The 27,523-nt window shown below is 40.6% G+C and overlaps 3 protein-coding genes across 3 annotated transcripts; 2 read left to right on the top strand and 1 right to left on the bottom strand.

The window, feature by feature from the left end:
• The first annotated feature begins 8,089 nt into the window (after positions 1–8,089).
• On the top strand, positions 8,090–10,005 carry LOC104435465 (BAHD acyltransferase DCR). The gene is given in 6 exon segments (XM_039306639.1): positions 8,090–8,402; positions 8,405–8,488; positions 8,491–8,578; positions 8,581–9,450; positions 9,453–9,491; positions 9,494–10,005. Coding segments are annotated over 6 exon segments (1,398 nt in total). The 5' UTR covers positions 8,090–8,303; the 3' UTR covers positions 9,712–10,005.
• A 917-nt stretch (positions 10,006–10,922) lies between these two features.
• LOC104433137 (dnaJ homolog subfamily B member 1) lies at positions 10,923–16,713 on the bottom strand. The gene is made up of 3 exons (XM_010045793.3): positions 16,382–16,713; positions 15,756–16,171; positions 10,923–11,709 (listed from the first exon to the last, which is right to left on the bottom strand). The coding sequence occupies exons 1-3, from the start codon at positions 16,544–16,546 to the stop codon at positions 11,268–11,270; spliced, it is 1,023 nt and encodes a 340-aa protein (XP_010044095.2). The 5' UTR covers positions 16,547–16,713; the 3' UTR covers positions 10,923–11,267.
• A 5,203-nt stretch (positions 16,714–21,916) lies between these two features.
• LOC104433138 (CTD small phosphatase-like protein) lies at positions 21,917–27,162 on the top strand. Its single transcript, XM_010045794.3, has 6 exons — positions 21,917–22,419; positions 23,089–23,217; positions 23,352–23,472; positions 23,563–23,644; positions 26,296–26,449; positions 26,534–27,162. The coding sequence occupies exons 1-6, from the start codon at positions 22,039–22,041 to the stop codon at positions 26,666–26,668; spliced, it is 1,002 nt and encodes a 333-aa protein (XP_010044096.1). The 5' UTR covers positions 21,917–22,038; the 3' UTR covers positions 26,669–27,162.
• Positions 27,163–27,523: the final 361 nt, after the last annotated feature.

Here is a 27,523-nt window from a genome sequence, read left to right as displayed (position 1 = left end):
ACAGGTATTATTAGCTGTCTATCTTTTCCTTTGTTTATTTCATGAAAAAGAAAAACAAAGAAAAGTGCCCATAAACAAAAGGAAAAGCAATCAAATGTCATTCGAAAATGATGAATGAATATTAGTCCTTAAACCCCTTCAACAAGGAAAAGAAAATATCTGCCGAGTGATGGTGGTTCAATGAAATATCTAGCGGTGAAAAAACCAAAATTTTCTATTAGGTGAATGACTTTATTTATTTTTTTCATTTTAATCAAATAAGAGAGTATTTAATTTCGGTACAACTGTAAGTTGCTCTATAATTCTTCTTGGACAGCAAACAGGATATAAGTAAATCGAACCTTCTCTTAAAATGTACGGGATTCAAAAAAAAATTCCTATTTCCCTTTGTCTTGAACCTTCTCTTGAAATGTACTTTTCTGTATGTGGTAAGAAGATAATCCTACCTACTTAGGGCAAGTCTAATCATCGATGGATCGCCATTCCATTTCGTTGAACCTTTGAAAACAATGACTAGATGTTTTTTTTTTTTTTTGGTAAGGAACAATGACTAGATGTTGCGTATGATTGAAATCACTAATACATCAGTTAAATAATCACATGAGTCTAATGCAAGTGTGGAACCCTTTTGGTAACGCATAGTAGTCGTGTCAATCGTCCCTACCCATTTCATATTACATATTTTGTGTGTGTATCTAATTTATCCATGAGATGATATAATAATTAATTTCTTCATCTTGACTGCACATACGACAAATAATTAGCATAGTCCCGCAGCCACAATAGAATTTTCTGTGAAATTAAAAAAAAATATATAAAATCTATTAAATAATTTAAAAGACTTTGAAATGCTATTTTCAATGTTTTCTCGCAAGAAATGTCGCTCCAAAAATGTTAAAATTTAAAATAAAATAGCCAAACTTAGTCGACATGAGTGACCCTATAAGCACCTAAGAGATATCCATGAGATGATATAATAATTAATTTCTTCATCTTGAATGCACATACGACAAATAATTAGCCCCGCAGCCACAATAGAATAGTCCCGCAGCCACAATAGAATTTTCTGCGAAATAAAAAATTTTAAAAAATAAATCTATTAAATAATTTAAAAGACTTTGAAATGCTATTTTGAATGTTTTCTCGCAAGAAATGTCGCTCCAAAAATGTTAAAATTTAAAATAAAATAGCCAAACTTAGTCGACATGAGTGACCCTAAAAGCACCTAAGTGACGGAATCCCGTGTTTGATGACAACATAAGTCCCAAGGAAGACACACGAGGCAAGCAATTTTCGACAACCCATAAAGGTTGGTAAACGAACGAAAGACTTCAATTTGACTCTTTAATTTCATCCATCATTATATCCGAATATCATTATACATGAGAAGATCGTGGACAAGTTCCCTACTACCATCTTACTATAAATAGGTGAAAAGACAGTATGATAGTATCGCATAGACTGCATTTATACATAATGCGGACAAAACTAATGATTACGTAGAAAATTTTATGAAGAGACGTGCGATTTTTATTCTGTACAAATCCTATTAATAGTGTTTTGGTTTTAAAAAAAAAACTAAAGAAAATCTGTTAAATAATCAAATAAGGAAATATGACAATTTTCAATCTACTATTATTTCCGTGCTAGGCATAATCAATACTATGAAAATTAAATGTTTACTAATTAATAATCTTGTTAACAAGTGATTGGAAAATGAGGCTTATTATATGTAAATGTGTCATCAACTTGATTTGATAAAATGAATTTGAAATATTAACAATAGGACTTTACTAAAAGATGCTCTAACAAAAAAAAAATCAACCGTTGTTTTTCGTGAGATTTATAATTATTAACAAGAAAAATCAAATGTTTCTGTAACAAAAATATTTTATGAATAAATATCTCAAGTCACTTGTTAAGAAATTTTTTGACTATGCATTGCATATTAGTATTTTCTCAGTAGTTCTAGAAAGGGTGGGGGGGGGGATAAAGTACTGCTGCTGAATTGCACTAATAAAAATACCCGTTTCCAATCACATAGCTAGGAAAACAACAAAGAGTCACTTGTCAGCAAATCACCATCCTAGGCCTTATCCATCAAAGTAGATATGTTCTGCCAAGATTTGATGTCCCAGTTGCAAGATGGAGAGCATTCTAATTTTGCGACATCAATATTCATTGTACCTTTGTAGGCTAGTCAAGGTACCTTGCATTCTTTTCCCCGGTAGCTTGTAATTACATAGTGATACTGTCGTTGTCTCCTACACCAGTTCCCTGCCCGACTACAAATGTCTCCTAATTAGACTAGGTCTCTCTCTCTCTCTCTCTCTCTCTCCTCACTCTAGAAGCCCTCAAGAGAATTTCCTTTTTAGATGTCATTTTAGGTTCATTGAATCAAAAAAGTCCAACGAATGCATCCAATCTATGGATGTACTTACTCGAGTGAAAAAATTATTTGCCACGCGCTTATTTTATGGAAGATGATGAGCTAACAGAAAATCATTTACCTTAAAAAAATAAAATCATGCTAAAAATTTTTAAAAAAAATGAATTTCCTAATCTGGAAACAACTGAACATTTTTTTTTTAAATGAAATCGTTTTTTCAGCAGAAATAACTTTCTGAAATAAAAACACCTCATATTCAATAAGATATAAGAAAGGGAAATATATACCATGAGATGAGGGCAATAATCATCCGTCTTACCCTAGGGTCCAAGATGCATGTACATGGTCTCTGAAATATTTTTTTTGTTTGTATTTCAAAAATCTTTCTTCTGTCCAAAAACGAGAGAATAATTCTGATAAATGAGGTCGAGAGTGACATGTGTGCTGTTGTCCATTGGTCAATATTTGCTAAAAAGAGTTATCCAGGTCGCTTAGAATTTCCTTTAATTTTTTTTTTTTTTCGGTCCTACTCTACGCCTACTTTACACTCACTTGGACTTGTGCCCCGCCGCTGCCGGGCGTGGGAGTCGCAACCCACTCTCGAAACTTACGCGTCCCTACCCCCATCCCCCCCCGAGAAAGTGGGGATTTGAACCCCTCACCTCCCCCTTCCAAGTTGGAAGGGTGGCCACTGGGGCGAACCCCTAGTGGTTGAGTTTCGATTTTTAGGCTGCAATTATCATACCAACCTATTACGTCTTATTCGTGTCCTCATGTGCCGTTTCATTCATTAAATCCAGACGTAGGTCCACTTCACCTTGGCCCACCTAACATTCAATCAAACCTAGGGACCAGCAACCGGATCTAATTAACCCAAGAGCTAAATCGAACCGGCCTTACCCACATGGTTCCATGTCGGTTCACATGGGGCCCTATTCAGTTCCCGCGCAAAAAATTTGAGAACACCGATTGGTTTCCAGTTTCTATACCGTGAACAGTTAGTTCTAACTAGGAACCAGCCTTATCCAATGACTGATTTAAAATCAAACCTTAGATTATATCTCTTTTGAACTTTGTCGGCCTCTCTCATTTCTCACTCTCATTTCTCATATTCTCACTATGCTCTGATTAGATTTTCCAAGATCTTCATGTGCGGAATGGAGGAACAAGCAGTGAGGACGTAGCAGTAGGGTGAGGTGAAGTTTCCTGTGAAGTTGGTTCCTGTCTTTGTCGATTCTGTTCTGTATGTGATTTGCTCGCGCATTACTATATCTCGCTGTCGGTCAAGCAACTGTAAGGTTCTTGGCTTCTTCTTGTGCTACGTGGGTGCAGCATGACACGATTATCACGAGTCTCTGCAATCCTCTAGTGTTGAGGAAGTTAGGAAAAAGCACTTACATGTGCCAAAATAATCTGCCCTATGTTCTTCGTTCATCATGAGTACTCTTCGGAGGTTCTCCACTAGTCTGTGCAACTTATTTTTGAGTCCTAAACTTTCATAATCACAAACTTCATTGGCGTGAGGCACCTCTATCAACACCTTGCTAGTTGAAAAAAGAAGTAAGATAACATAGATAGGTTTCAAGGGTTGATGGGTTCAGTTCCTGTTTCGGCTCCTAGTTTCAAAAGCCGAGAACAGAAACTGACTCTGACAACATTGGATCCAAGTTTGTTACCTGGAGTCTACTTACCCTAAAACCGATTATTTCTACTCACACCAAGCTAGAGTTCCACATTGAATGTGTTGAGGTTGTCCTGTATCAATTGTGGAAGGGGCTGGTGGTCGTTTTATAAATGTGAGGGAAATATTCACTTCTAAGCTAGCTTTTGTAGTAAGAGAGTCTCAAAATCACTCAACACTGGTATGAGAGTCCAACTTTTCAATAAGTTTGGACCCAACTCTCACACTAGAGAGTCACAAGTTATTGTGCCTCCAATCCAAACACGATTTGTTAAGGAGAAATTGTTGAGATTGTCCCTCACATCAATTGTGGAAGGGTCTTATAGTCACTTAATAAAGTGTGAGAGAAAATCTCACTCTTTTGAGCCACTCTTATAGTGAGAAAGACCCAAACTTACCCGACAAAATACGCGTGAATGAGTTGAATGATTCATAACTTGGTTCAACAACTCCTAATGCCGACCGTTCTTTTGGAGTTGGCATGCTGGGCTCCATAAATCTTTTTCTCATATTTTTGTTCGAGTGGCCGCAAGCCTTTAGACCTGTTCACACCTTTATCGTCTCCGATCCTCACTTTACTCAGAAATATAGGTCGCACCGGGATCATGACTTGGCAGGAACCTAAGCAAATGGAAAGTAGGCATGAGAAAGGCAAAGGAACACGAATCATTAGAGAAGAGCGGAACAAAAAAGTAGAAGCGGGCGCTATTAGGTCTCCTCTTTCCCCGTCGCTAAAGCCATCTAATGATGATTAGGAGGTACAACAATTATAAGATAAACGAGGACGGTGCATAAAGCAGACACCGTACACATAAAACATTCTTGGAAAATCACTCTCTCTCTCTCTCTCTCTCTCTCTCTCTTGGTTGCAAGAAAAGGGCTGTCCAAAGACCAAACGAAATCTAATATTCTTCGATGCTGCGGCTCGTGGGATTTCTCTCATTCGGGTTGCCATCTTTTTCGCACTTTCCAAGAAGGAGAAAGCAAGAAGGAAAGGATTCACGTTTAAAATGAAAGCGCGTTTTCGCAGTAGACGGTCAAAAGAAGTCGTCCCGCTTTTGGCTTTCATCTTCGGAGAAGGAAGGAAGGAAGGAAGTCAACAGTCTCCACCCAAACGATTACCTGTCCCAAGGAAAGATGTGAACAGAAGGTGGATGTCCACTTGTCCAATCGGGTCGGATGTGGTGTTCTGTCAAGAGCTAAAAAGCAAAAGGCTGGTCTGAATGGCGGATGATGTGGAAAATCCGCCGGCGTGTTTCTCGACCCGTGAATAAAAAATCAGGAGCTTGAGGTCCTCGTGAAATTTCACGAACTCGTCGACATTTTTTCTTTGCTTCAGCTGATGACTGAGGAGAGGTTCATTGTCGTGCTGTAGTCCGCCCATGTCTCTCACGTGCTAATTGACAATTAGTATCCAAGATTCGTAAAATTCAAATTATGGAATGATGTGAGGTACGAAAAAATCACCTGATGAGCTGTAAACCTATTATAGAAATATCGATTTAGTCACAAACTTTCTAATTTAATCAAAATTTTATGACTCAATTAATAAAATTGAAAAGTTTAAGATATAATTAGCATCTCTACAATAAATTAAGTACTAATTGGACAATTCCTCTCAAGGAATACTTTAATTGTTGAAAACCATCTATCATTTGTAGGGGTGTGCATGGTCCGGGCGAGCAATCCTCGACTTAGAACTAGGAACCGCCCGTTAAGGACCAGTTTCGAAAAATTAGAACCGGGATCCACCCGTTAGTTGCATGGATCCACTCGAGAACCGGACCGCCGGTCCGGTCCGATTCCCAAGTGGATCCATGGAACCGGTCTCACAATAATAATAATATCATTTTCTCGAAAGCTACGATTTTGACGGGAAACAACTTTGATTTTCGACCAAAATTGCTAGTTCTTCGTCGCCTGATCTATTCTTCTTCTCCTCCTCTTGCAGCCCTGCTTCTTCACGTGCTTGCTTTTTGACCACCAATTGCTCGGCGTTTTGTCAAGGTGCACTTTGGACTTTTTAGCTTCAACGCCTCTCCATGTGGTTTGACTGGAGATCAGCACCTCTCCATTTGGTGCACTTTAGATTTTTTTTTCCCACTTTAATTAATTTTTTTAATTATTTGATTTGAGTTTGTTAATTTGTAATTTCATTTTTTTAATATTAAAAATTAATATATTATTTTAATATAATCGGTCCGGTTCAGGTGGGAGGGTGGATGAATCCGCCCATGGAACCTAAACTGACAGAAACTGCATTTGCCCATAAATTAGAACCCAGAAACAGTGACAGTACCTATCGGTTCCCATAAATTAGAACCAGGAACCAAACCGGTTCCCTCAAGAACCATTGGTTTTGAGCGACCGAGCGAGTCTCGGTTCTTTTTGCACACCCCTAATCATTTAAACGTCTAACTTCATTGATTAGAGCAATCACCATCAATAGAGAGAAAACCTTTTGTAAAAGGTATTATTCATCCTTTATTTGAGGGTTTTAAACTAGCAGTGGCTGCTATAGTTACTCGAGGGAAAAAAAAAGTGTCGAAAAATGTTCACTTTCTTAATTGATGAGTTTTCAAATAGAGGTTTTATTAATGAGTTATCATTCTAAAAAATATAATAAAATATTTTGGTAACAACTCTGCCCATTTTATGTAATTCGAGCTCTCCAAAAAAAAGTGCTCAATGCGGTGACTCTATAGTCGAGAGTGAGGCGCCCCCTATGATTAAAGCCGCAAGTCAATTTCAATCACTCATCGAAAATTGAGATTTTGATTTACTTTCTCACTTCTACTATCGACGTCCCTATCAGTGTTAGTCTATAGCCTAGCAAATTCCGAGATTAATAGTTTTTCAGAGGTGACTGCTAACGTAACACTTTGTCTCGTGTCCACGCGACTCCCACATTTCCGGTCAATGCGCTGCTCTAATACCATCGCACCATCACGCCCCAACTACATAATTACGATCCCCCATGTCGAAATGGTCACCCTCTTGAATACTCTTCTTGAAAACTCGACCAGCATGAAACTATTCAGGTCATCATAAGCATGGGTCCACGTCTCATTTCATGGACAACCTTACTATGCAAGTGCCTAATCATACCCTTATCATGTCATTAGGTATAATTACAGTGACACGTCCGCAATTGAAAATGATGTCGTTCCATATCCGGATCGATTGGGAGTAGCCGCTGTGTTGTTTTGTGCACGATTTGACCGCTAGCCTCGGTAGCTTTTTCGCTCTTTATCTTCAACATACAATGCACAATGTGTTAATCAAAAGCAAGCACAAACAAAAGTACAACAGTAGCCTAATAGGACAAAACAATAGGAGTCTAACGAATTCTTACAATCCCATGACAATGACCCTTGTTTTATCCTCATGTTCTAATTCTCCATGTGTCGTGCGGACTACAAGATCTTGTCCTCGGACAACATGTGTCTCCGGAGCTTTATTTTACCAAGTTCATTGCCACTTATTTAAAGAACCTTTTGCTCATACTTGTGAGTGGGATTAGACTATATAAATGTCATTTCAAAAAGGACAAAAAAGAAAAGAACATGCGCAATTTGGATCTAGATGGGTGTCCAAAATCAAAATGATTTCTTTGACTAGTAAAGAGAAATAATTTCGTGGTCGCAGCGCATTTATATTCAGATTTTAGTGTTTGCTACTTAACTAGAGATGTACTGTCTTTTGCGCTCACAAGGTAGTACGAACCCCGCGTCATTGATGAGATTATTACGGCTCTTGTGAATGGTCTGTGCCTAGGAGACAAAAATAAGGATTTTCTACTATATCGCTGGCCAGCCCAATTGATTAGATCATACTATTGTTGGCTCGATCACGTCCTTTTGCTAAATCTTGTTTTCGACGACGGCTTGTGTCCATAAATTCAATCGTCACCGGAATGGAGCAAATGGCATTGTATTGAACTAGCGAGAACCACGTGAATTTTTTATCTAGGGGCTTAAAAGTCACGTGAGATTCACGTGATCTGAAAAAAAACTCCAGCATGCACTAAACACGCGTGCATCCCGTCCATGCAATAATAAAACTTTGGAAACGAAACTTCCTCTCCAAATGCATGAACCCGACACCCCCCCATTCAAGTGCCTTTCTCCTATATAAACCCCCCCACAATATCTCTTCCTTCATCCGACCAGATCCCAACACTCAACCACCAATAACTATAAACCAACTACCGCACCCCCAAAAATCACCAAAATGCCATCCTCTTCCCCCTCCCTCACCATCACCTCCAAATCCACCGTCTACCCCTCCACCCCCACCCCCGCCGCCGCCCCGCCGCCGCCGCCGCCCCCTCCCTGAAGCTCTCGGTCTCCGACCTCCCGATGCTCTCCTGCCACTACATCCAGAAGGGCGTCCTCCTCTCCGACCCCCTCTCCTCGTCTTCTCCGACCTCATCCTCCTCCTCAAGCGGGCCCTCTCCCTCGCCCTCTCCCACTTCCCCGCCCTCGCCGGCCGCCTCTCCACCGACCCCTCGGCCACGTCCACATTCTCTGCAACGACGCCGGCGTCGACTTCATCGAGGCCAGGGCCAAGCACCTCACCGTCCGCGGCGTCCTCTCCCCCGACAGGGACGTCCCGGACTGCGTCAAGCAGTTCTTCGCCTTCGACCGCACCGTCAGCTACAACGGCCACTTCCTCCCGCTGCTCGCCGTCCAGGTCACCGAGCTGGCCGACGGCGTCTTCGTCGGCTGCACTGTCAACCACGCCGTCACGGACGGGACTTCATTCTGGCACTTCTTCAACTCGTTCGCCGAGGCCGCCCGGGGCTCGAAGCGGCCCTCGAATTCCCCGGACTTCTGCCGCGACAACGCGTTCGTCTCGCCTTCCGCGGTCCTCCGCCTCCCCGCCGGCGGCCCCGCCGTGACGTTCTCCCAGCACGAGCCGCTGCGCGAGCGGATCTTCCACTTCAGCCGAGCCGCGATCCTGAAGATGAAGTCAGTAGCCAACGGCGCCGGCGTCTCCCCGGCGGTGGCCGAGATCATGGGGAAGCGTAGCAACGACGGCTTCCTGGCCGGGAACGGGAAGGTAGCACCGACGGAGATATCGTCGTTCCAGTCGCTGTGCGGGCAGCTGTGGCGGAGCGTCACGCGCGCGAGGAAGCTGGCCCCGTCCAAGACGTCGACGTTCCGGATGGCGGTCAACTGTCGCCACCGGATCGAGCCGCGGATCGAGCCGTACTACTTCGGCAACGCGATCCAGAGCATCCCGACCGCCGCGCCCGCCGGGGAGCTGCTGTCCCGCGACCTGGCCTGGTCCGCGGGGCTGCTGCACCGGAACGTCGTCGCGCACGGCGACGCCACGGTGCGGCGGGGCGTGGAGGCCTGGGAGAGGGAGCCGCGGCTCTTCCGCTGGGCAACTTCGACGGCGCGTCGATCACGATGGGAGCTCCCCGCGGTTCCCCATGTACGCGAACGACTTCGGGTGGGGGCGGCCCCTGGCGGTGAGGAGCGGCAGGGCGAACAAGTTCGACGGCAAGATCTCGGCGTTCCCCGGCCGGGAGGGCGGCGGGTCCGTCGACCTCGAGGTGGTGCTGGCGCCGGCGACGATGGCGGGGCTCGAGAACGACGCGGAGTTCATGCAGTACGTCTCGTCCGTCGGGTGAAGAACAAAGAAGATAAGGGAAAAAAAAAAAATCTTGGAAAAATGAGTGACGTGGCTGCCACCGCAAAAGATCATATCTTCTTGTGATTGACCGTAGATATTTTTCCAGATTCAACAGTGACACGTGTCGAAAACCCGATGGTCGTCTGCGGTCAGTGTTTGCTTGGACGTTGACTTGATCGGAAAATTCCAAGTGATTTGGGAAACTTATCTCCTCATTTATCTCAAATTTAGAGACTAAATCCCAAGTAATTTATCGAGTGATTGATCTTTATCAACACGCTATCTTTCAATATAGTGAAAAATCTAGCGAGGAAACTCTCAACCCTTTCTCTTCTCTCCCTCTCACGGCATACTAAAAAGAGTTAATCTGCAACATCCCATCGGCTTTTCCAAATATAAATTCGTCAAATTCCACATCCGGCTTCCGACATATCGTTTGAAATAAGCCCCCTTAGGCCAACGTCGAGATGGGCGTCCTTCAATAAAGTACGGGCATCATTCAATACATGCGGACCGAACCGGACCGGATCGGGCCATGATGGAGACTAGTCAAATTCCTCACCCTTGAAAAAGAAATGAAAATTCGATTTTTACGTTGTTTAGTTAAAACGTGATAAAGGTTTATTGCCCTAGTCATCAAGGTAACGTCTTCTCAATTTCCCGAGGGACAGGATGGGACTCATTCGTACCAAAAAAGACAAAGTTGACGGGGTCAAAAGAGTCGGGAAAGTCCAGGTCGGGCGACGGACAACTTGGGGGAGCTCCTTTGTACTGGTTCATCGATTGGAGGGAAAAATTGTCAAATCTGAGGGGATCATATCATCTTTGGCACCGCCCTCTCGTTTTTTCGCTTCCCATGAGTGTAGAAAGATCCTCTCGGATTATCCTCGGATATTACGACAATAACTAGAGACCATAGGAACCAGGGTAATCGATCCGACTTTATTTCAGCTCGCATCGGGTGGTCCAGTGATGGGTTCGTTCCAAATGAACATTCCAACCCCTGATAATGATCCTCCCTTCCCACCTTTTCAATCATAGAAGAAATACACTTAGCAGAAAACGAGGGAGATAGGAACTTCATCTTCCGGGTAAATCTCGACCAAGCAATGTCGTCTAGTTCATGACTAGGGGCGCAAGATAACTCTCGTCTAGAGCAGTACAACACTTAGAATAATGAAGGTAGACACGGTAACAGAGACTTTTCTATTACCCTTTCAGAAATCATGGGGATGCACTATAAAGCTTTAACGTCTTACATTCATCTCATCAGTTTCTCAGCATTCGAACGAGATGAAGTGTTTCTGGTTCGAACAAAAACGGCTGCACAATCAAGTTTGAAAGCCCGTAAAGACTTTCGTCGAGCGAAGAATGAAGACGGTGAATAACAAATTACAGTTACTAACAAGACTTGCCAACACTTTTTCCAACAGAATTCCCGCCATTCGGACATGGCGCCAAACCTTTCCAGCATAATCTAACTTAAAAGAACCAAATGAAAGGGGCTTACACTGATCTTAACAGATGGTAGGGAGGGTTTACCACCAGTACACTTTATGATGATGTTAACAATTTCTTGATACCAGCCTTTTGCTCAGAAGTAAGCCGCGTAGGGAACTTAATGTTGAACTTTATCCTCAAGTTCCCCTTCCGGGAAGGTTCTTTGGGGATGGGCATGCCTTCCCCTTTAACGACTTCTTCGTATGTAGGTCCTATGACGGAGTTGATCGGGACAGTAAGATCTCGGCCATCAAGCGTCGTTATCTGCGCAGTGTATCCAGTAAGTGCTTCCACCAAGGAAATCTTCTGGGTGACAACAAGATCATTCCCATCCCTCTTAAAGACACCATGAGGCTTCTCGTCGATAATAAAGACAAGATCCGAGGGTACAATGCCCCGCTGTTCATTTCCCTTCTCTGGGAATGTGATCTTTGTTCCTTTCTTCCAACCCGGCTTAATCTCGATAGTAAGAATTTCCTCTACTGTGGTAGGTCTCCTATATGAGAAACAATCAGAAAACAGCAGAAACTGGTAAGAACACAAATACTAATGCAAACTAATCAAGCACACTGAAATTCTTGGTCAATGACCGTATCACAAACTTAGGTATCTGTAAGCATATAGTTTTACGTATTAAGCTCAAAATCTCCAAAATTCCAGAGGCATCCCTTCGGAAGTTACTGAATGACATGCCAATATCACCACAACCCAAGTCACTGAAGGATGTTTCTTATACAAGTTGTAAGTGCTTAAAATACAAAAAGAATAAAAAATAAATAATGATTAGATTTTTGAACCATATCAAGCGATGGAGACTCCCCAGCCAAGAAAGTCAGTTTTAGTTCCCTTGACACATCAATTTTATGCAGTGAATGGGAAATTTTTTAGATTTCCAAGCACATAATTGTTAAATTGAGACTAACCAATGCTTGTAATATGATACAATCCACATAGAGAACTCACAAAAATATCAAAAAGGAAAAGGTCACTTGGCCAAACCAAAGTTCTTCACTTTCTGAACTCACTTCTAAGAGCAACTAAAATGGCTACCAGAGCCTCTCACTGGTATATATGCATATGGGCCAACAAGCGTGACCTCACAAGGAAAAAACCCACTAGAGGTTACCATCATTGACCAAAGTACAACTTGTGGGTTAGATGCCACTTATAAGACAACTTGTGTAAATGCAACAACACCATGTACAGAGGTTAAAAGTGATTTTGGAGAATGATGTGGCATTGAAGATCCACTTGATCTCAAAGGTTACTAAAAGATGCGTTACAATATTCTCTCTCCAGATATGCCCATTCAAATCACTAGATCAGGCAAACTGGGAGAGGAAAATTTATTATGTTGGTTTTTCCCTAGAAAAAAACAAATTATTGATCTCTTGCAAAATTAAATGGAAACAGAACAAACAGAAAGATTTACTCGATTCGGTCAACGCAAACCACTTCCACAAAGAGGGCAGCTCAAAACTCATTGAGGCAGAGTGAAAATGCGTCTGAGAAGAATATCGGCATTCATTACAAACAGCCATAAGTACAAAAACCCCAGTTAGTTACTAATAAGGGAACATACTAGAACTCATTCAATAACCATCATATCATATGACCTGACTATATTCTCACAGGGAATGGGATTGGTTCGCATTCACTTTGCCATGGGCGAAACCCAAGAGCAGAACACCCAGAAATTTCTGCACAAAATAACTTCTACATCAACCATATTCAGATATTTCCTTAGCAGCCTAGCTGTTGTTATTGCATTAATTTTGCAGATGTCTGCAAAAGATCGCTCAATGCATATTGCAAAGCAAGTTATCTTTGCTAGGAGGAGAGAAAACTCAATTTAGATCAATAGAATTTCCAGTAAATATTCTACTAAGGACTGCCAAAGAGGCACAATGACTGTCCATTGAGACGGTTACAAATAAAACTAATGACGCATTAACTTTCAAATGACATATTTAATGTATTGCTACATGAAGATATGCATACGCGATACTCAAATAGATGAATCCTCCTCAGAATAGCAAAGTAACTTCTTAAAGAAATTATATTAATTGGGAAAAAAACAGAAAAAAGGGAAGCATCAGCCACAAGATTCAGAAAATGTGCTAAAGCTGGTGAAGAAATGCAAACTTTGTCAGTCATATAAAGGCAAAAGTACAGTATTTGTCACTCAATTTTTCATATTGCACTTAGTAAAAATACAACCCTTCTTAACATTGCAGACTTGGAAAATTTATATGCCCATAAACCTAAATCACAAATTCATAGTAGTCCATGGTTATGCTTTTTAAGAAGGAACTCATAACAGACGCAAGCAATAGTGACCGTTTTATCTTCAAAGCACCAGCCTGTCAGGCAAGCGTCATTCAGGATCATGCTGAGATTGCCAGAGTCTCCTAACTTACACCAACCCTCTCCCCTTGCCTTTTTTCTCTCTCTCCACACAAGGAAATTTTCTTCTATAAATCATAAGGACCTAACCGAAAAAAGCTTGTCACTAACTGTTGACCAAAAAAACTAAAAAAGCTTAGGAATCAGGGTATTCACATCCCAAGATATAATGAGAAACAAATTCTCTGGAGCTCAAAACTGCTGATTCACAACATTTACAGACAGGTCTATACTACAAAGGAAATTATACCATGGTCCAACCATCTGATCAGCATATAAGAGGGCAAATACTGGCCTAGGTGAAAGTATTTGAGTTAAGATGATACAGAGTTCGTTCTTTTCTTTTGATTTTTGTTTAAATGATTCAGGAAATATCGGGCATCACCACACTTCAAAGGAGTGTTTTAGACCAACTGAAACCAATCAGAAAACATTCAGTAGGTGTTTGTGGTGTTTGTTTAAGTGTACTTATATTTTCAGGTGGACTTTTCCGTATCAGTTCCATATACCTCTCCTACTGGATATAGCATAAGACTGCAAAAAGCACGATAGATATTATCCACAATATCACAGTGCCCATTACACCACAAAAGCACTATAGATTTTATCCACAATATTATAGTACCCATTACACCATAAAAATAAAAATAAAAGAGAGATTTATAAATTAAATAGTTGGATCTATCAAGTGACCCTCTTTGACAAGCTAGATTTATAAATTAAAAAGTTGGATCTATTAAGTGACCCTCTTTGACAAGCTACAATGAGCATCAACAATCTGGCAATTAGTGTAGCCATGTCGTATTCGTGTTTGTGATTCAAGTCAAATCATGTCAGCCTAAATCATCTTACTTTTGCTTACGCATGCCAAACAATTGAATTATTATGAAAACGTATTAGTTCATGTCATGTTGTGTCGACATATAAAATTATGCAAGTCCTGTTATGTGATATTCGGGTTCTCTCTGTAATTCGTGTTTTATACCTTGTGGTGCAAATGTGTCTTGTCCAGAATTGCGAGCCCGATAAATCGCAATAACCAATCTCCATTGAAACCTTAACGATGAAATCTATTATGGTGAGAAATTAAAAATGGTAGGACAATATGCAACTCTTCTTTTGGTCTGTCAATATGCAACTCTTACCGGTGGAAGAAAGGAAGCTTGACTTTCCTGTCATACTATTTCTTACCAATCACAAATCATCCATCGTATGTGGAAAATATCAAATTGCGCCAATGCATCCCAAGCATCAACCTTAGATGTACAGACCACAAGAATTGATGTAGTCCATCCAGTAACCTATCACCTTCAGACTTCACTCAGACATTTGTAGATCTATGCTAAAGTCTAAACATTGTCTGGGTATTTGACTCAAAAATGTGAACTATTGTACATCAATTTATCTCGTAACTAGCAATATGGTTTGCAAGGATTGGCATGTAAATCTCTTTTCTTTAGTAGAAACTTCTCTCTTCATCCACCCTCCATTTGGGTGTTGCATAAATCATTTAAATGCACAAGCAAAACAAGAAGAAGAAAAGGAATCAAATTTCTCTAGCCAATGTCCATCTTATGGTACTTCATGCTGATATATAGGACACATACAAAGAATTCTGCAAGAACTGGTGAAATTGACAGGCTCAAGCATGGTACTTAGTGGGGAGAGAGAGAGAGAGAGAGCAACAACACTCACGTAACGTCCGTAGTCAAGTCATTACATCTGTAGGAAAATCAAAAATATTTATAGACTTTCCATTACATGAATATCGGTACAAACGTTAATAGGGATGACAACAAGACTACAATATCGGGACACCACCTGGCTTGTGAAAGAGAATCTATTGCACATGAACCACATTAATAACACAGTCACTGTCCCACCTTGAGTTCGTTAACACGGAAAACGACAGCGATAAAAGAGATTTCAGTTGAGACGTCCAATGCAAAGCAGCAATACATAGCAAAAGCATCAAAGTAACGACTGAAACCAAAACTGGGAAAGTTAACAGTTTCCGAATTCATAAGAAGAGCTAAATTAAGCCATACAGTAGCAAAGCTAAAACACTCCAGTAAAATCATATTGCCTTGTGCCTGAACATCACCAAATAAGTTTAAAAAATGCATCAAAGCTTACCCGGAACTATCCATGACATCTCTTGATATCTTCATCTTCTTGGTGGTCCCTTTGTACAGATCCTCCAAACTACAAGGCAACGTCCTCTCGATCGGTGGGGCCTTCCGTGGCATAGAGCCCTCTCCACCGCCGCTCCGCAGTGTCGCGAAGATATCCTCCCCGAACATGCCTCTCGGGAAATTCGACCCACCCCCCGATCGCGACCCACCCATGTCGCCGAATGGGCTCGTGAACCCGAAGAACTCCGAGAAGATGTCGTCGGCGCTCCTCGGGTTGAAGCGGAACGACGTCGGCCCGCCCCCGCCGGCGGCGGCCGCTTCGGAGTACCCGCCGGCCCCCGGCGGCGGGAACTGACCCTTCAGCCCCTCCTCACCGTACTGATCGTACACCGCTCTCTTCTGGGGATCGCTCAAAACCTAATCAACCCACAAACGCACGCACATCCAAGAGGCAAAGACGATCGAAACCCAATTCAAAACCATCGCTTCCGCGCAGAATCGGACACGCACTCGGCACGCAAACGCAACGAACGGACGGAGAATCGAAATCGGACATGCAACGCGAGAACGGATCCGAAATGGAACAAGAACAGGAGGAGGTAGGGGAGAGGGACAGGGGGAATGTACGTCGTAGGCTTCGGAGATTTGCTTGAATTTGGCCTCGGCGTCCTTCTTGTTGTTGGGGTTCTTGTCGGGGTGCCACTTCATGGCCAGCTTCCGGTAGGCCTTCTTCAGGTCGTCGTCCTTGGCTTGGCGGTCCACCTGTAGAACCCTGTAGTAGTCGACGCCCATGCCTCCTCCTCCTTCTCCTTCCTCCCTCTCTCTCTCTCTCTCCCTCTCCTCTGCTCTGCTCGGTTTTCTCTCTCTGTTCGCTGCTGCTTCTGCTTCTTCTTCTTCGTCTTCTTCGTCTTCTTCTTCCTGGTTTCTGATTGAGTGATTCTCTGTGGGGAATTGGGGGAGAGCTGCGATTTGGATTTTGATTGATTTTTTGCTGGGTGATATCCGGGTCGGGTGGTCGGAGCCTTTGATGGGCCGGGCTTTCAGTGGGAATTGCAAATTTTACTGGGCCGAATACATTTTTTTGGGCCGAATAACTTTATTCTCTCTTTAAAAAAATCATCCAAAAAAGTTATAAACCATTTACATTGATGCCAATTTATTCCACGCCCAGCACGAGGGCGCCCGAGGCTCACTAGCTAGAGCGAGAAGAAAGAAAAAAAAAATAAATAAATAAAAATATAAAAATACTATTAAAAGTTGTCATATCATAGCCAACCTGTCATGTTAGCCGACTGGTGTCCACATTAACAAAATTCGACTAAAATTAATCGGAATGAATGCAAAAGATTTATGACTTTTTTGATACTTTTCCCTTCTCTTTTTTATTAGATGACCTGATATGGTTAATGTGAGACTAATATTGCATCACTTATATGATTAAGTGTCATCGTTTTTATAACTCTATTGGAGTTTATGGAAAAATTATAAAATTATGGGAAATTTCCTCATGTAAATTGACACAATAGGAATGTGATGATATCACGGTAATAAGTCATGCAACATATATATGAGACAGAATATTTTCTTTCTTTGTTAATTGTGTGTCGCTACTTTCGAAAATCATATAGTTCGAAGATCAAAGCATGTGATTCGCCTCTTGTCGACTAATCACGGAATGAAACCTACTATTGGTTTTTGTGGACTTTCGGTCAAGAAACAATCCGGAAAGAGCACAAAAATCAAAAACTCAAGAAACAACTTAATTAAGATCAATAAAAAAAATTAAAGGTCTTGTTATTATGTGCTCCAGGGTACTAAATAATCATGCTTCATTACAAAATATTTATTTTTTTAAGACACTGATCACACATAATACGAAAAAAGAAAAAAAAAAGGATAGTGAATTAGAAGTGACAAACTTTCATTTATTGAAATGTTTTCACAAGTTTCGTGTTAACAAAATCCAAATGTTAGAAGCAGCCAATTGGTATACTATTAATTAAAAAAAAAAAAAGTTAACGTACCTAGTTGAGATAGATTTAAATTTAGGTAATATAATGAAAATAAGTGAAAAATTCAAAGGTTACATTATTGATTTACCATGTTCGTATGGCTACTATGGATGGTCACGTACCATCAAGGATTATTCCATCGTAAGGGGAAAAAAAAGAACCTTTTTAAGAATTATTCTATCATAAAAAAGTGATGAAGTTTTAAGTGTGTTGAAGTATACTTTTAGTCTCTAATTATTGTTAAATCTGCCATGAGATTCTCAAACTTTTTTCGTGCAATCGAATTCTTTGGCTTGTTTAGATTATATTGTCAAATTCCTTCCATTATCTGTTGTCAATTTTGCAGTATAGGTGTACATGAATATTGACGTGGAACTGATGTGATACATCGTATTCCCAAAAGAAATTATTGAAGAAAAAAATAGTGAGAGGGAGGGAGGGAGGATTTATAAGATTTGAAAACATCATTGTCAAGTATTTGAATAGATTAAGCTATTAAAGAAAGACATAATTTAATATCTAAATATTTTATTACTTCCCTTCACACTTGGTATGATCTTTTTGCTTAATAATAAACGTGAAAATATTTTGATGAGAGGCAAATTTGGGCCTAGAAAGATTCAATCTCATGACCTCCTATTTTACCACTACTATCAATTTTTATAATAGCTTTATAGCTTAGATGGTCAGAGGAAAGTATGATTTAACATTTGTATATTCTATCAAAGTTAAAGTCGAGCTAGCCCCCACCACCCAGTGAGGACCTCATGATCCTGGCTACGACCCTCTTGCAACTTTTTTTTTTTTTTTTTACTTTTGTTCATATCATTGACATAGAATGCCCCTTCAACGTCACTCGTTAATTTATGTCATATACTTAGCTGTGTTAGATCCATGAAATCAATGGAATCACCAAATATGATCAAAGTCATTGCATAAATTAAAAGGAAGAAAGTTACAAAAAAGACCTCCAAATTATGTTCATCCAGACACATTTATCTTAAGCTTTTTGTTTGACATTATAAAGCCCAAACTTGTATCTATTTAATGTATTTACCCCAAATTTTTTTTTATGATATCAAAAACTTTAAATTTGTACATGTATAACGCATTTACCTTCTATTGAAGTTCTATTAATGCACGGCGCTAAAAATCCTAGGTGGTTGCCTACATGGATGACGAAAAGCAAACGAGGCTAACATGATATTAATGTGACAAAAATATGTTAATTCATCGTATGTTTTTATTTTATTGTTTTCTTTTTCTTTTTTTTTTTTTTTTCTTCCCTGTTTTGGCGATGGTGAGGATGGTGACGATTGTGACAATAAGGATAGTGGTGGCAGCAAAGCTGGCAGTGAAGATGAAGGACGAAGGGAAAAAGAAATAAAGAAAAAAGAAAATCTTGATGTAGCATAAATATGTGACACAGGTCTAAATTTGGGATTTTTTGTGTTATAAAAAAAGATTTGAAGTAAATGTGTCACACACACACATATATATATTATTGGAATTTTTTTTGTGTCACAATAAAAAGTTTTGGGTAAATATATCATATGGGTATAAGCCGGAATAAAAATGCCGCATGGATACAAGTTTGAAGTTTTAATATCATGAAAAAAATTTGAGGCAAATGTATTGGGAAAATTGTCTAAAAAGTTCTAAACATATTATCAATCAAATCATAAACTTTTTAATTTTGTGAATTGAGTCTTAAAAATTTCAATTTTACCAATTGAATTGTAAACCTTTTTTGATATTTTGAAAATGCAATCCATCTAGCTAATTTTGGTTGAAAATAGTTGATCTAGACAAATTTGTCTTTATATTTTTTTTCATTTTTTTCTTTTCTTTTCATTTTTCTCCCCGATTGCCAGGCCTCGACGATGGTCAACAACCAACCAAAGGCCACAATTGGCGATCGACAAAAAAAAAGGAAAAGGAAAATGACAAGAAAAATAATAAAAATTCGAAAAAAAAAATATTAAATTCTTTTATATATACGTCGGCTATAAGACGTAAAATGACTAACATCACATCAACGATTTTTCACTAAAATTGGCCGGATTAATTAAATTGGTGAAACGTGAAAATATGTAAGACTTAATTGATTAAATTTGTGACTAAATTGGTAAAAGTGTAATAGATTTAAAATATTTTAGACAACTTTTTCAAAATATGTTTCAATTGAGATAGTTTAAGATTTTTGGTAGTTTTTATCCCAAATTAACTAAGCTAGAGATCTTGATTGCACAAAACTACACGAGCAACGCAGACCCAAATACAGGAAGGACGATCTGAGAATTTGGATCCCGCATTGGACGAAGAGACTAATAAACGCGTTCCGCATGTGCGGGCGAGCGAGCGCGAGTCATTACAATCCTTCCTTCCTTCCAGTCGTCCCTCACGATGAGGTCAAATCCGGGCTCGGCTGTTCCCGAGGAGGGAGGAGGAGGAGGAGAGAAATCATGGGATGGGCAGGGAGGATCACTAGCGAAGTCAAGATTGTTCTGCACGATGGATGATGGGATTTCATTTCACCTCCCACCCACGTGGCAAAGTGTCCAAAAGTGGAGTTATCAACGGGGGAGTTGAGGTAGAAGATTCCTTGGACAATCGCTAGGTAATGGCGGGTGGGACCCGGACATGATTGTATTTAAAAAGACACCATTAAAAGCAAGGAGGCGGAAAAGAAAAAAAATGCGAAATTACATATATATATATATATATGTTTTTTTTATTAAAAAGAAAAAGAGAGATGGAGAGAGAGAGAGAGGGAAAAAGGACCTAGGAACAAGCGGTCGTAAAAATTGGAAAAGTCGGATGGGAACGTTTGACGAGTCATTGGTTTTCACCAATCGGCAAAACTTGCACATTCCATTTTCCCCAGAGCTCTTGTGAAATCCCTTTCCCCTTTTGCCCCCCCAAGTCAAAGTAAACGCACCCCATAAATCGTGTTTAACGTGAAGTCCTTCATTTTGACTATGCGTGGCTATATATATATGGCCTTTTTCAATTTGACGTGATTTCACCTTATATTTATATTTGAGGAACGTCCCATTTTAATGTTTGTGATTGAATTTGTAATTTCGACATGCACTGACATTTTGACACGATTGTGAGAGTAATCATAAGTAATCGTAATTAATTCAGACAAAGATTAAAAAGCGCATGTTAGTCAGCACGAGGAGAGCACTAGCCCTCGAGCTAGGGATGGCCTTAGGTTGTGGAAACTTTCATACCACAATGAGGTTGTCATTACAAGATTACCCCTTTTGGACAATTATTTAATAAACATCGTCATGCCTTCAACGAGATATTCTATAACGAGTGTGGAAATTCCACCAATGACGCCTTAAACGAGATATTCTATAACGAGTGTCGAAATTCTACCGGTAACAACCAAAAGAGGTCGCAAATACAAGGCCACCTCCCCTTTCATCTTTTTTTGGCTTACAAACAAAACAAAGCACACCACCGCCCGCGGTGGCCGCGCGGTTAAGGTTTGGTACCCTCCACGCCAAGGGGAAAAGTTCGAGACTTTGTGGACGCAGTGCTTCAATGCTCAACGCGCGTCTTACCTGTGGATGGGCCGGCGGTGGGCACACCCATGGGGCCCTACCCATCCTGGGGGTTTACTCGCAAAAAAAAAAAAAAAAAACAAAAAACAAAACAAAGCACACCAACCAAAAACAAAAAAACAAAAAAAAAAGCACATACCAAAAAAATCTGGGTCATTATGTCATAAATTGACAACAGTTTATAAATGCACGATCGCCCAATTTACAAGAAAGACGATACTTTTTCTTTCAAGCACAAAAATTCTATATAGTCTCTTGAGGCAATGGGTAATTCGAATTCAATACGTGGAAGCATAAATTACCCCATATCCTTGACCCAAAAAATGTACGTAGGATTCCCCCATTTTAAAGAAAGGACATGAAAGGAAAAGAAAAAGTTCTCCTCCCACCCAAACATACATTTAGCCAAAAAGAAAAATCATATCACAATCTATACACAGTACACATATATATAATAATAATAATAATAATAAAAATCACAGATTCATAAAAACAATAAAAAAATCCAAATATTCTCTCTCTCTCTCTCTCTATCTCTTCCCCCCTCACTGTCTGGACAACAAAAAAACGAAAAACAAAGCAGTAGAAAGCAAGACTTCTTGTCGAGGAAAGGAGGAAGGAAGAAGGAAGGAGGAGGCACCACAATCGCCGCGTCGCCGTCGTCGCCGCCCCCAATCGCCGCCGCCGCCCTGCCATGGCGCACGCGGAGAGCGGCCGTGGCCACCCGGCGTCGTCGGAGATGTACGTGCCGCGGTCGATGCAGGTGTGGCGGGGCCTCATGAACTGGCTCGCCTTCTTCCTCCAGGTCTTCCTCCAGATCCTGCGCGGCACCCCGTCCCTCGCCCAGTTCCTCTCCTACATCGGCCTCCGCCAATCCTTCCTCTCCTCCTCCTCCGCCGCCGCCGCCGTCGCGGCGCCGTCTCCGGCGGCGGTGGCGGCGTTCAAGCCCTTGCCGGTCGTCGAGATCCCCCTCCAGGACTCCTGCCCCACCGTGCACGCCGGCTCCGACAGCGACGTCAGCATCACCGCTGCCGACGACGACGACGACGATCTCCTCGCCGTCGAGAAGCTCACGGTACTCCCGCTTCCTCTCGCGTCCGTGTTTTCCCCCGCCGTTCTCTCTCTTTCTGGCCGATTCCGGCGGCGGGTGGAATCTGGGTTCAGTCGCTGTTGCTGACTCGGCGTTTTTCCTCTTTTTCCCTCCTTTTTTGAGTTGTTGCTGCTTCGATTTTGGTTGGTTCGGAAGATTTTTGGAGCCGTTTAGTGATGGGTTGAGTGAATTAATGCTCAAGTTAGGAGCTTTAAATGGTCAGCGGAAGATCTCAAATTCGAAGTCCTTCCTTAAACTCCGCTAGCAGGTTTAGGAAGTTTCGAATGTTTGCTTGTCACTTGTAACGCACGGTGCAGGATGTGTTCGATTAGCTGTATATGCATACTGTGATAATTTGGTAATGGGCTGTTCGCGAACCTCCCCGACATCGCAAGCTCTACTGCTCTGTTGCATTTCATTTCGTTTCGACCCTCTATGTAAGTATTGATCATTCGGATTGAACTCTCCATAGTCGAAAGTTTCACTTTGGAAGAGATGATGTCGGGAGATATCAGGAGAGATGAACTGCGTTTCTTGCTAATTTCTTGCTAATTTCCAGTTTGGTGTACGGTTTAAACACATATGCGTTTGATTAAATGTAAATTGGCTATTTCATGAGGTTAATTGGTTAAATATACCTTCATCCACATGCAGATTGTTCTCGACTTAGATGAGACTCTAGTGTGTGCATATGAAACGTCTAGCTTGCCGGAGGTTATCCGTTCCCAAGCAATAGAAGCTGGATTGAAGTGGTTTGAGTTGGAATGTGTTTCTTCGGATAAGGTCTCTCTCTCTCTCTCTCTCTCACTCTCATGCTCTAATTTTTTGAGCGTGTATTTAATGTGGTACATGCTTTTTAAAGGATCGTGATGGGAATCTTTTGACCATGTCATTAATGTTGTGCTTGCTTATCAAAGGAATGTGATGGGAAACCAAAAGTGAACTACGTAACGGTGTTTGAACGCCCTGGTTTGCATGAGTTCTTGAAAAGGGTTGGTGAATTTGCGAACCTTATTTTATTTACCGCGGGTCTTGAAGGTATTGCCATTTTTATTTTTATCAATTTCATATTGTTTGTCATCTTTCCATGAATTTGTCCATCAGCTTAACTACTCGGGCTTCCTACAGATTATGCAAGACCGCTTGTGGACAGAATAGATAAAGACAACCTGATTGGAGAACGTCTTTATCGCCCTTCGACCGTCAGCACGTAAGCATAATTCTGTATATCCTGTTATTTGCACTTAGGACAATGTGAGCACCGTTTCAAGTGATTTGTGCTGATTGTTGATTTCATTCAAAGGAATTACTTGAAATTAGACATTCAAGGATAGGAGATCAGTTCCGGCTTAGGACGAACCTCATCCTCTCTTTTTGCCTTCAATCTGATGTACAAGTTGTAAAACTATAGACGAGTGAAAGTTGCAAAAGGTAAAGGATTTGTGGACAAACTATGCCCAAATTGCAATGTCTCTTCGTCTTTGTAAGTTTCAGTCTTAAATTGGATTTGAGGTCTTAATCATAAGATGCTGTCGAAGTTTTGATTTTTGTTAGCTTAGAGCATATTACTTTCCAACTTGGAAAAGCAGTTCATCTAGCATGAAAGTCTGGATTTTTCTCTTGAAGTATATAAGATATTGGTTTTTCAAGGCAATGTTGGGTTGTGGCTAGTAAACACTATAGCTGTTTGCTGTTGCATATTATGTTAGCCTGCGGATCATAGATCTCAATTGAAAGCTAGTGGAGTTGGTGCAAATTACTTAAAATTTGTTTGTTCTATTGTCAGAAACCTAAACCAGTTTTGGTTCTGAGTGGGGTAAGTGATCAGGATCAGTTGGAAAACATACTCTCTTTCACTCGAAAATGTTTTCTCTTTATCCAAGTTCTCTCCTCATCCACAGTGAGAGATTATTCACTTCAGTCTCTTACAGCAATGGTGTGCCTCCCAATTACTTGATCTTATGAATCAATTTGGGATGCATTAAGGAAAGGATATAACGTTGCTACTCACAGAACTTCTGCTGTTGCTTCAACCCCAACACTCCCATTAGGGTAGTGGATCTAGTCGGCTTATGTTACTGGGTAGATCTACAAGCATGATGAATGAGGTTGGAGCAGTTTTAATTCACTGACTGATGGATAGATTTGGTAGCTTGAGGTTGTGTTGTGAGACGACCTTTCAACTGGAATAGTGGTGAATAACAAAAGTTGAGGTAAAGGTCTTAACATTGTTTTTGTGACATATGAACAGCTAATCTGGGACGAGAGAAGTACATGGTTTTCGTCATATATCTTCTCTCTGACTACAACTATGTTTACCACAAAAATAAGATTGCTTTTGTATCTATAAAGGAGGAAGAGGTTGCATAGATGTTCTTCATTTGAAAAACAATTGGAATCTTGACTACATTCATGGAAAAGGATGGTCGATAAGGAATTATTTGAATGTGTAAGTGCAAATACAATTAAAATGAGAAATCTTTAAATGCTTTAAGAGAGTTGCTGCCAGTCTTAAGCTTTGTAGTAACTGTGTTGCTCAAATTGACTTGAGATATCTATCAACTGGTAATGATATGATAATTTGAGAAGTGACCATTTTTTCAGAGGATAACTTGCATAATAATGTATTGGCAGTGATAATAGTAATCTGTATAGTCAATGTTTTTGAAGCAGACAGTGGCAGCTTTGCCTGGTTGGATTGGGTAATAACCTTAAGTCTGCTTCTGCTTCATCTTTGGCCTGTTCCTGTGAAAAAAGAAAGGATAAAAACTGGTTATGACCCAGAAAAACAGTATAAGGGGGACTGATCAACACATTTTGACCTGCATTTTGGTTTTTGTGGAATGGGAAAGGAAAGAGAATCAGACCCTTCCCTCTTGTAGCAGTACATGAGACTCTTCCACTTTGGCTAAGGTTCTCTTTGCTCACTGTTGACACCATGTTAATTGTTACTGACCATTAGAAATTCTAACCCAAAAGGTTAAGCCATTAAGTCAATTGAGACTACATGTATATAAGGCCCATGGAAACCCTGTATTCATGTGATGTGGGATAATTCTTTAATACCAGTGAAGGCTTTATAGTTTATACAGCTGCTTACACAATAGGAGGTGTGCAGGATTTGAACCTAATTTTCCAAGATGCAAATGTGGGAATTTCGGCTCTTATGGCTGGGCATGCTTTTTCACTATTGCTTTACTATTTGTATAGATCATATCACGCTAATTATGTTAACACGATACATTTAACTGGCAGTTCAATGCATCGAATCAGTTAAATCACGAACTGTGAGTGTGACCAACCTTCATGTTGGTCCACTTTTGAAAACATTGGTACCTTTGTTGAAATACAAAATAACCATGTTCAAGGATGACATCTCTTTTTTGTCAAAAAAAGGATGACATCTCTTTCGTAAGACATTTGGCAATACAAGACACTTTCATGTACTTCCATTTTTTTCCTACTGATTAGAAATATATCAGTTAAGCATGTGGAGGATCTTACTATTGTAGTTCTTAAACCTAAAGTGGTATGGTTTGATTTAAGAAAAAGACCTGGTTTTTTGGTAATGAATCTGCTTACTTCCTTGAAGTGGAAAACGGGATTGTGATGTGCTGATTCCAATATAAGGTGATGTGAATGTTATTTTAGATGTTCCATTCTTTTCAGGGGAGGGATACATTTAGCAAACTAGCCCTGGACCTTTTGCTTCGATTTGTATATATTTCATATTTCTAATTTGTGTGCTCATCAACCAGAAGTTCAGATTCTTACCTTTCCTGTGGGCGCCTGGTCTTGGCTACTAGCTTCGTGGACTTGACCAGATTCATTAACAAGATTTGCACTATGCTTGAATCACAGGGAATATAGGGAACATGTGAAGGATCTATCTTCTTTATCAAAAGATTTGTGTCGGATAGTTATTGTGGACAACAACCCTTTTAGCTTTCTGCTGCAACCATTGAATGGGATACCATGTGTCCCGTTCTCAGCCGGACAGCCATATGATGATCAGGTACTTTAAATCCTTCCAGTATGGAAAAAAGTTTACAATCTCCATAGTTTTATTACATCATCCTGACATTAGTTTTATCTAAAGCTTTTGGAGGTTCTCCTTCCTCTACTCAAGCACCTTTCTCTGCAAAGAGATGTACGGCCAGTCTTGTATGAGAGATTCCACATGCCCGAATGGTTTCAAATGCACGGTATTCCTGCCAGTGGTAATGGCTTTTGATTCAGACTACAAGAAATTATCTTAGGAGTGGAGACTCTGATTCATCTTTGTGCTACACGAGCTGGTGATTGTAGTGCCCTCATCATCCGTCTTGTACATTAATAATAGTGTGAAAGGGGTCACTGCAATGTCAAGATTATTAGGAGTTGTGAAGGCAATTGATGCATCAGCAGAGGACTCAAGGGAGCAGGAGTTGATGGACTGATGGAGGGCGGCATTCGTTTCTGTGTAATTAATCAGAAGTGTAGTTTCCAATCTGACCATCATTGAAAGAGGTGGTCTTAAGAATGGCCTTTGGTTCAGAAGTAATTAGTTTGGTCAGTCTTGAGCAATCAGAATGCTGGAATTATAGAAACTGTGCAGTTGAGATTAGACCAGTCTGTTGAAGTTATGGAGTTTTTTTCGCTGTGTTCTTGTCGCATGATGTCCAGTTGTTCAGATCCCCTTATGAACAATCTTTAAACTTTGGGGTTTCCTTAGCTGACAACGCAAAACATTAAAGGACTTTACCTTCAAGGGGCACACTAATATTGCATCCTTCTGTTCGAACTGGGTTTCAGAGGAAACCTTCATAGAACTCAATTGATTTGAAAATCCTCTCAAATAGGACCCTGCGATTCGGGGTCAGAGATGCCACATCACCAAATAAGCGCCTAAGGAATAAGAATTAGACAATGAGAACGTCCAATTTAGAGTAGTTGGGAGCTACCATCTTTTCCAAATGTAGAAAATTGCTTAAGGCGTATTTGGTAACGCATCTGTTTTCTCGGGAATAATTTCAGATCATAAATGATTCATTTTTATTCTGTTCCCGAAATAATTTCTAAGCATTTTAAGTCGTTTGATAACTGTCTA

The sequence above is a fragment of the Eucalyptus grandis genome, chromosome 1 (assembly GCF_016545825.1).
Source record: "Eucalyptus grandis isolate ANBG69807.140 chromosome 1, ASM1654582v1, whole genome shotgun sequence".
Classification (NCBI taxonomy): Eukaryota; Viridiplantae; Streptophyta; class Magnoliopsida; order Myrtales; family Myrtaceae; genus Eucalyptus; species Eucalyptus grandis.
The sequence above is the reverse complement of the archived record's forward strand: the minus strand, read 5'-3'. Positions and strand labels throughout refer to the sequence as shown.

Coding starts and splice junctions, on each gene's coding strand:
- LOC104433137 (XM_010045793.3), bottom strand. CDS start 16,546: ATGGGCGTCGACTACTACAGGGTTCTACAGGTGGACCGCCAAGCCAAG. Junction 16,172..16,381: donor AAATCTCCGAAGCCTACGAC/GTACATTCCCCC, acceptor TGGGTTGATTAG/GTTTTGAGCGATCCCCAGAA. Junction 11,710..15,755: donor GATGTCATGGATAGTTCCGG/GTAAGCTTTGAT, acceptor TTTCTCATATAG/GAGACCTACCACAGTAGAGG.
- LOC104433138 (XM_010045794.3), top strand. CDS start 22,039: ATGGCGCACGCGGAGAGCGGCCGTGGCCACCCGGCGTCGTCGGAGATG. Junction 23,473..23,562: donor ATTTACCGCGGGTCTTGAAG/GTATTGCCATTT, acceptor GGCTTCCTACAG/ATTATGCAAGACCGCTTGTG. Junction 26,450..26,533: donor GACAGCCATATGATGATCAG/GTACTTTAAATC, acceptor TTTTATCTAAAG/CTTTTGGAGGTTCTCCTTCC.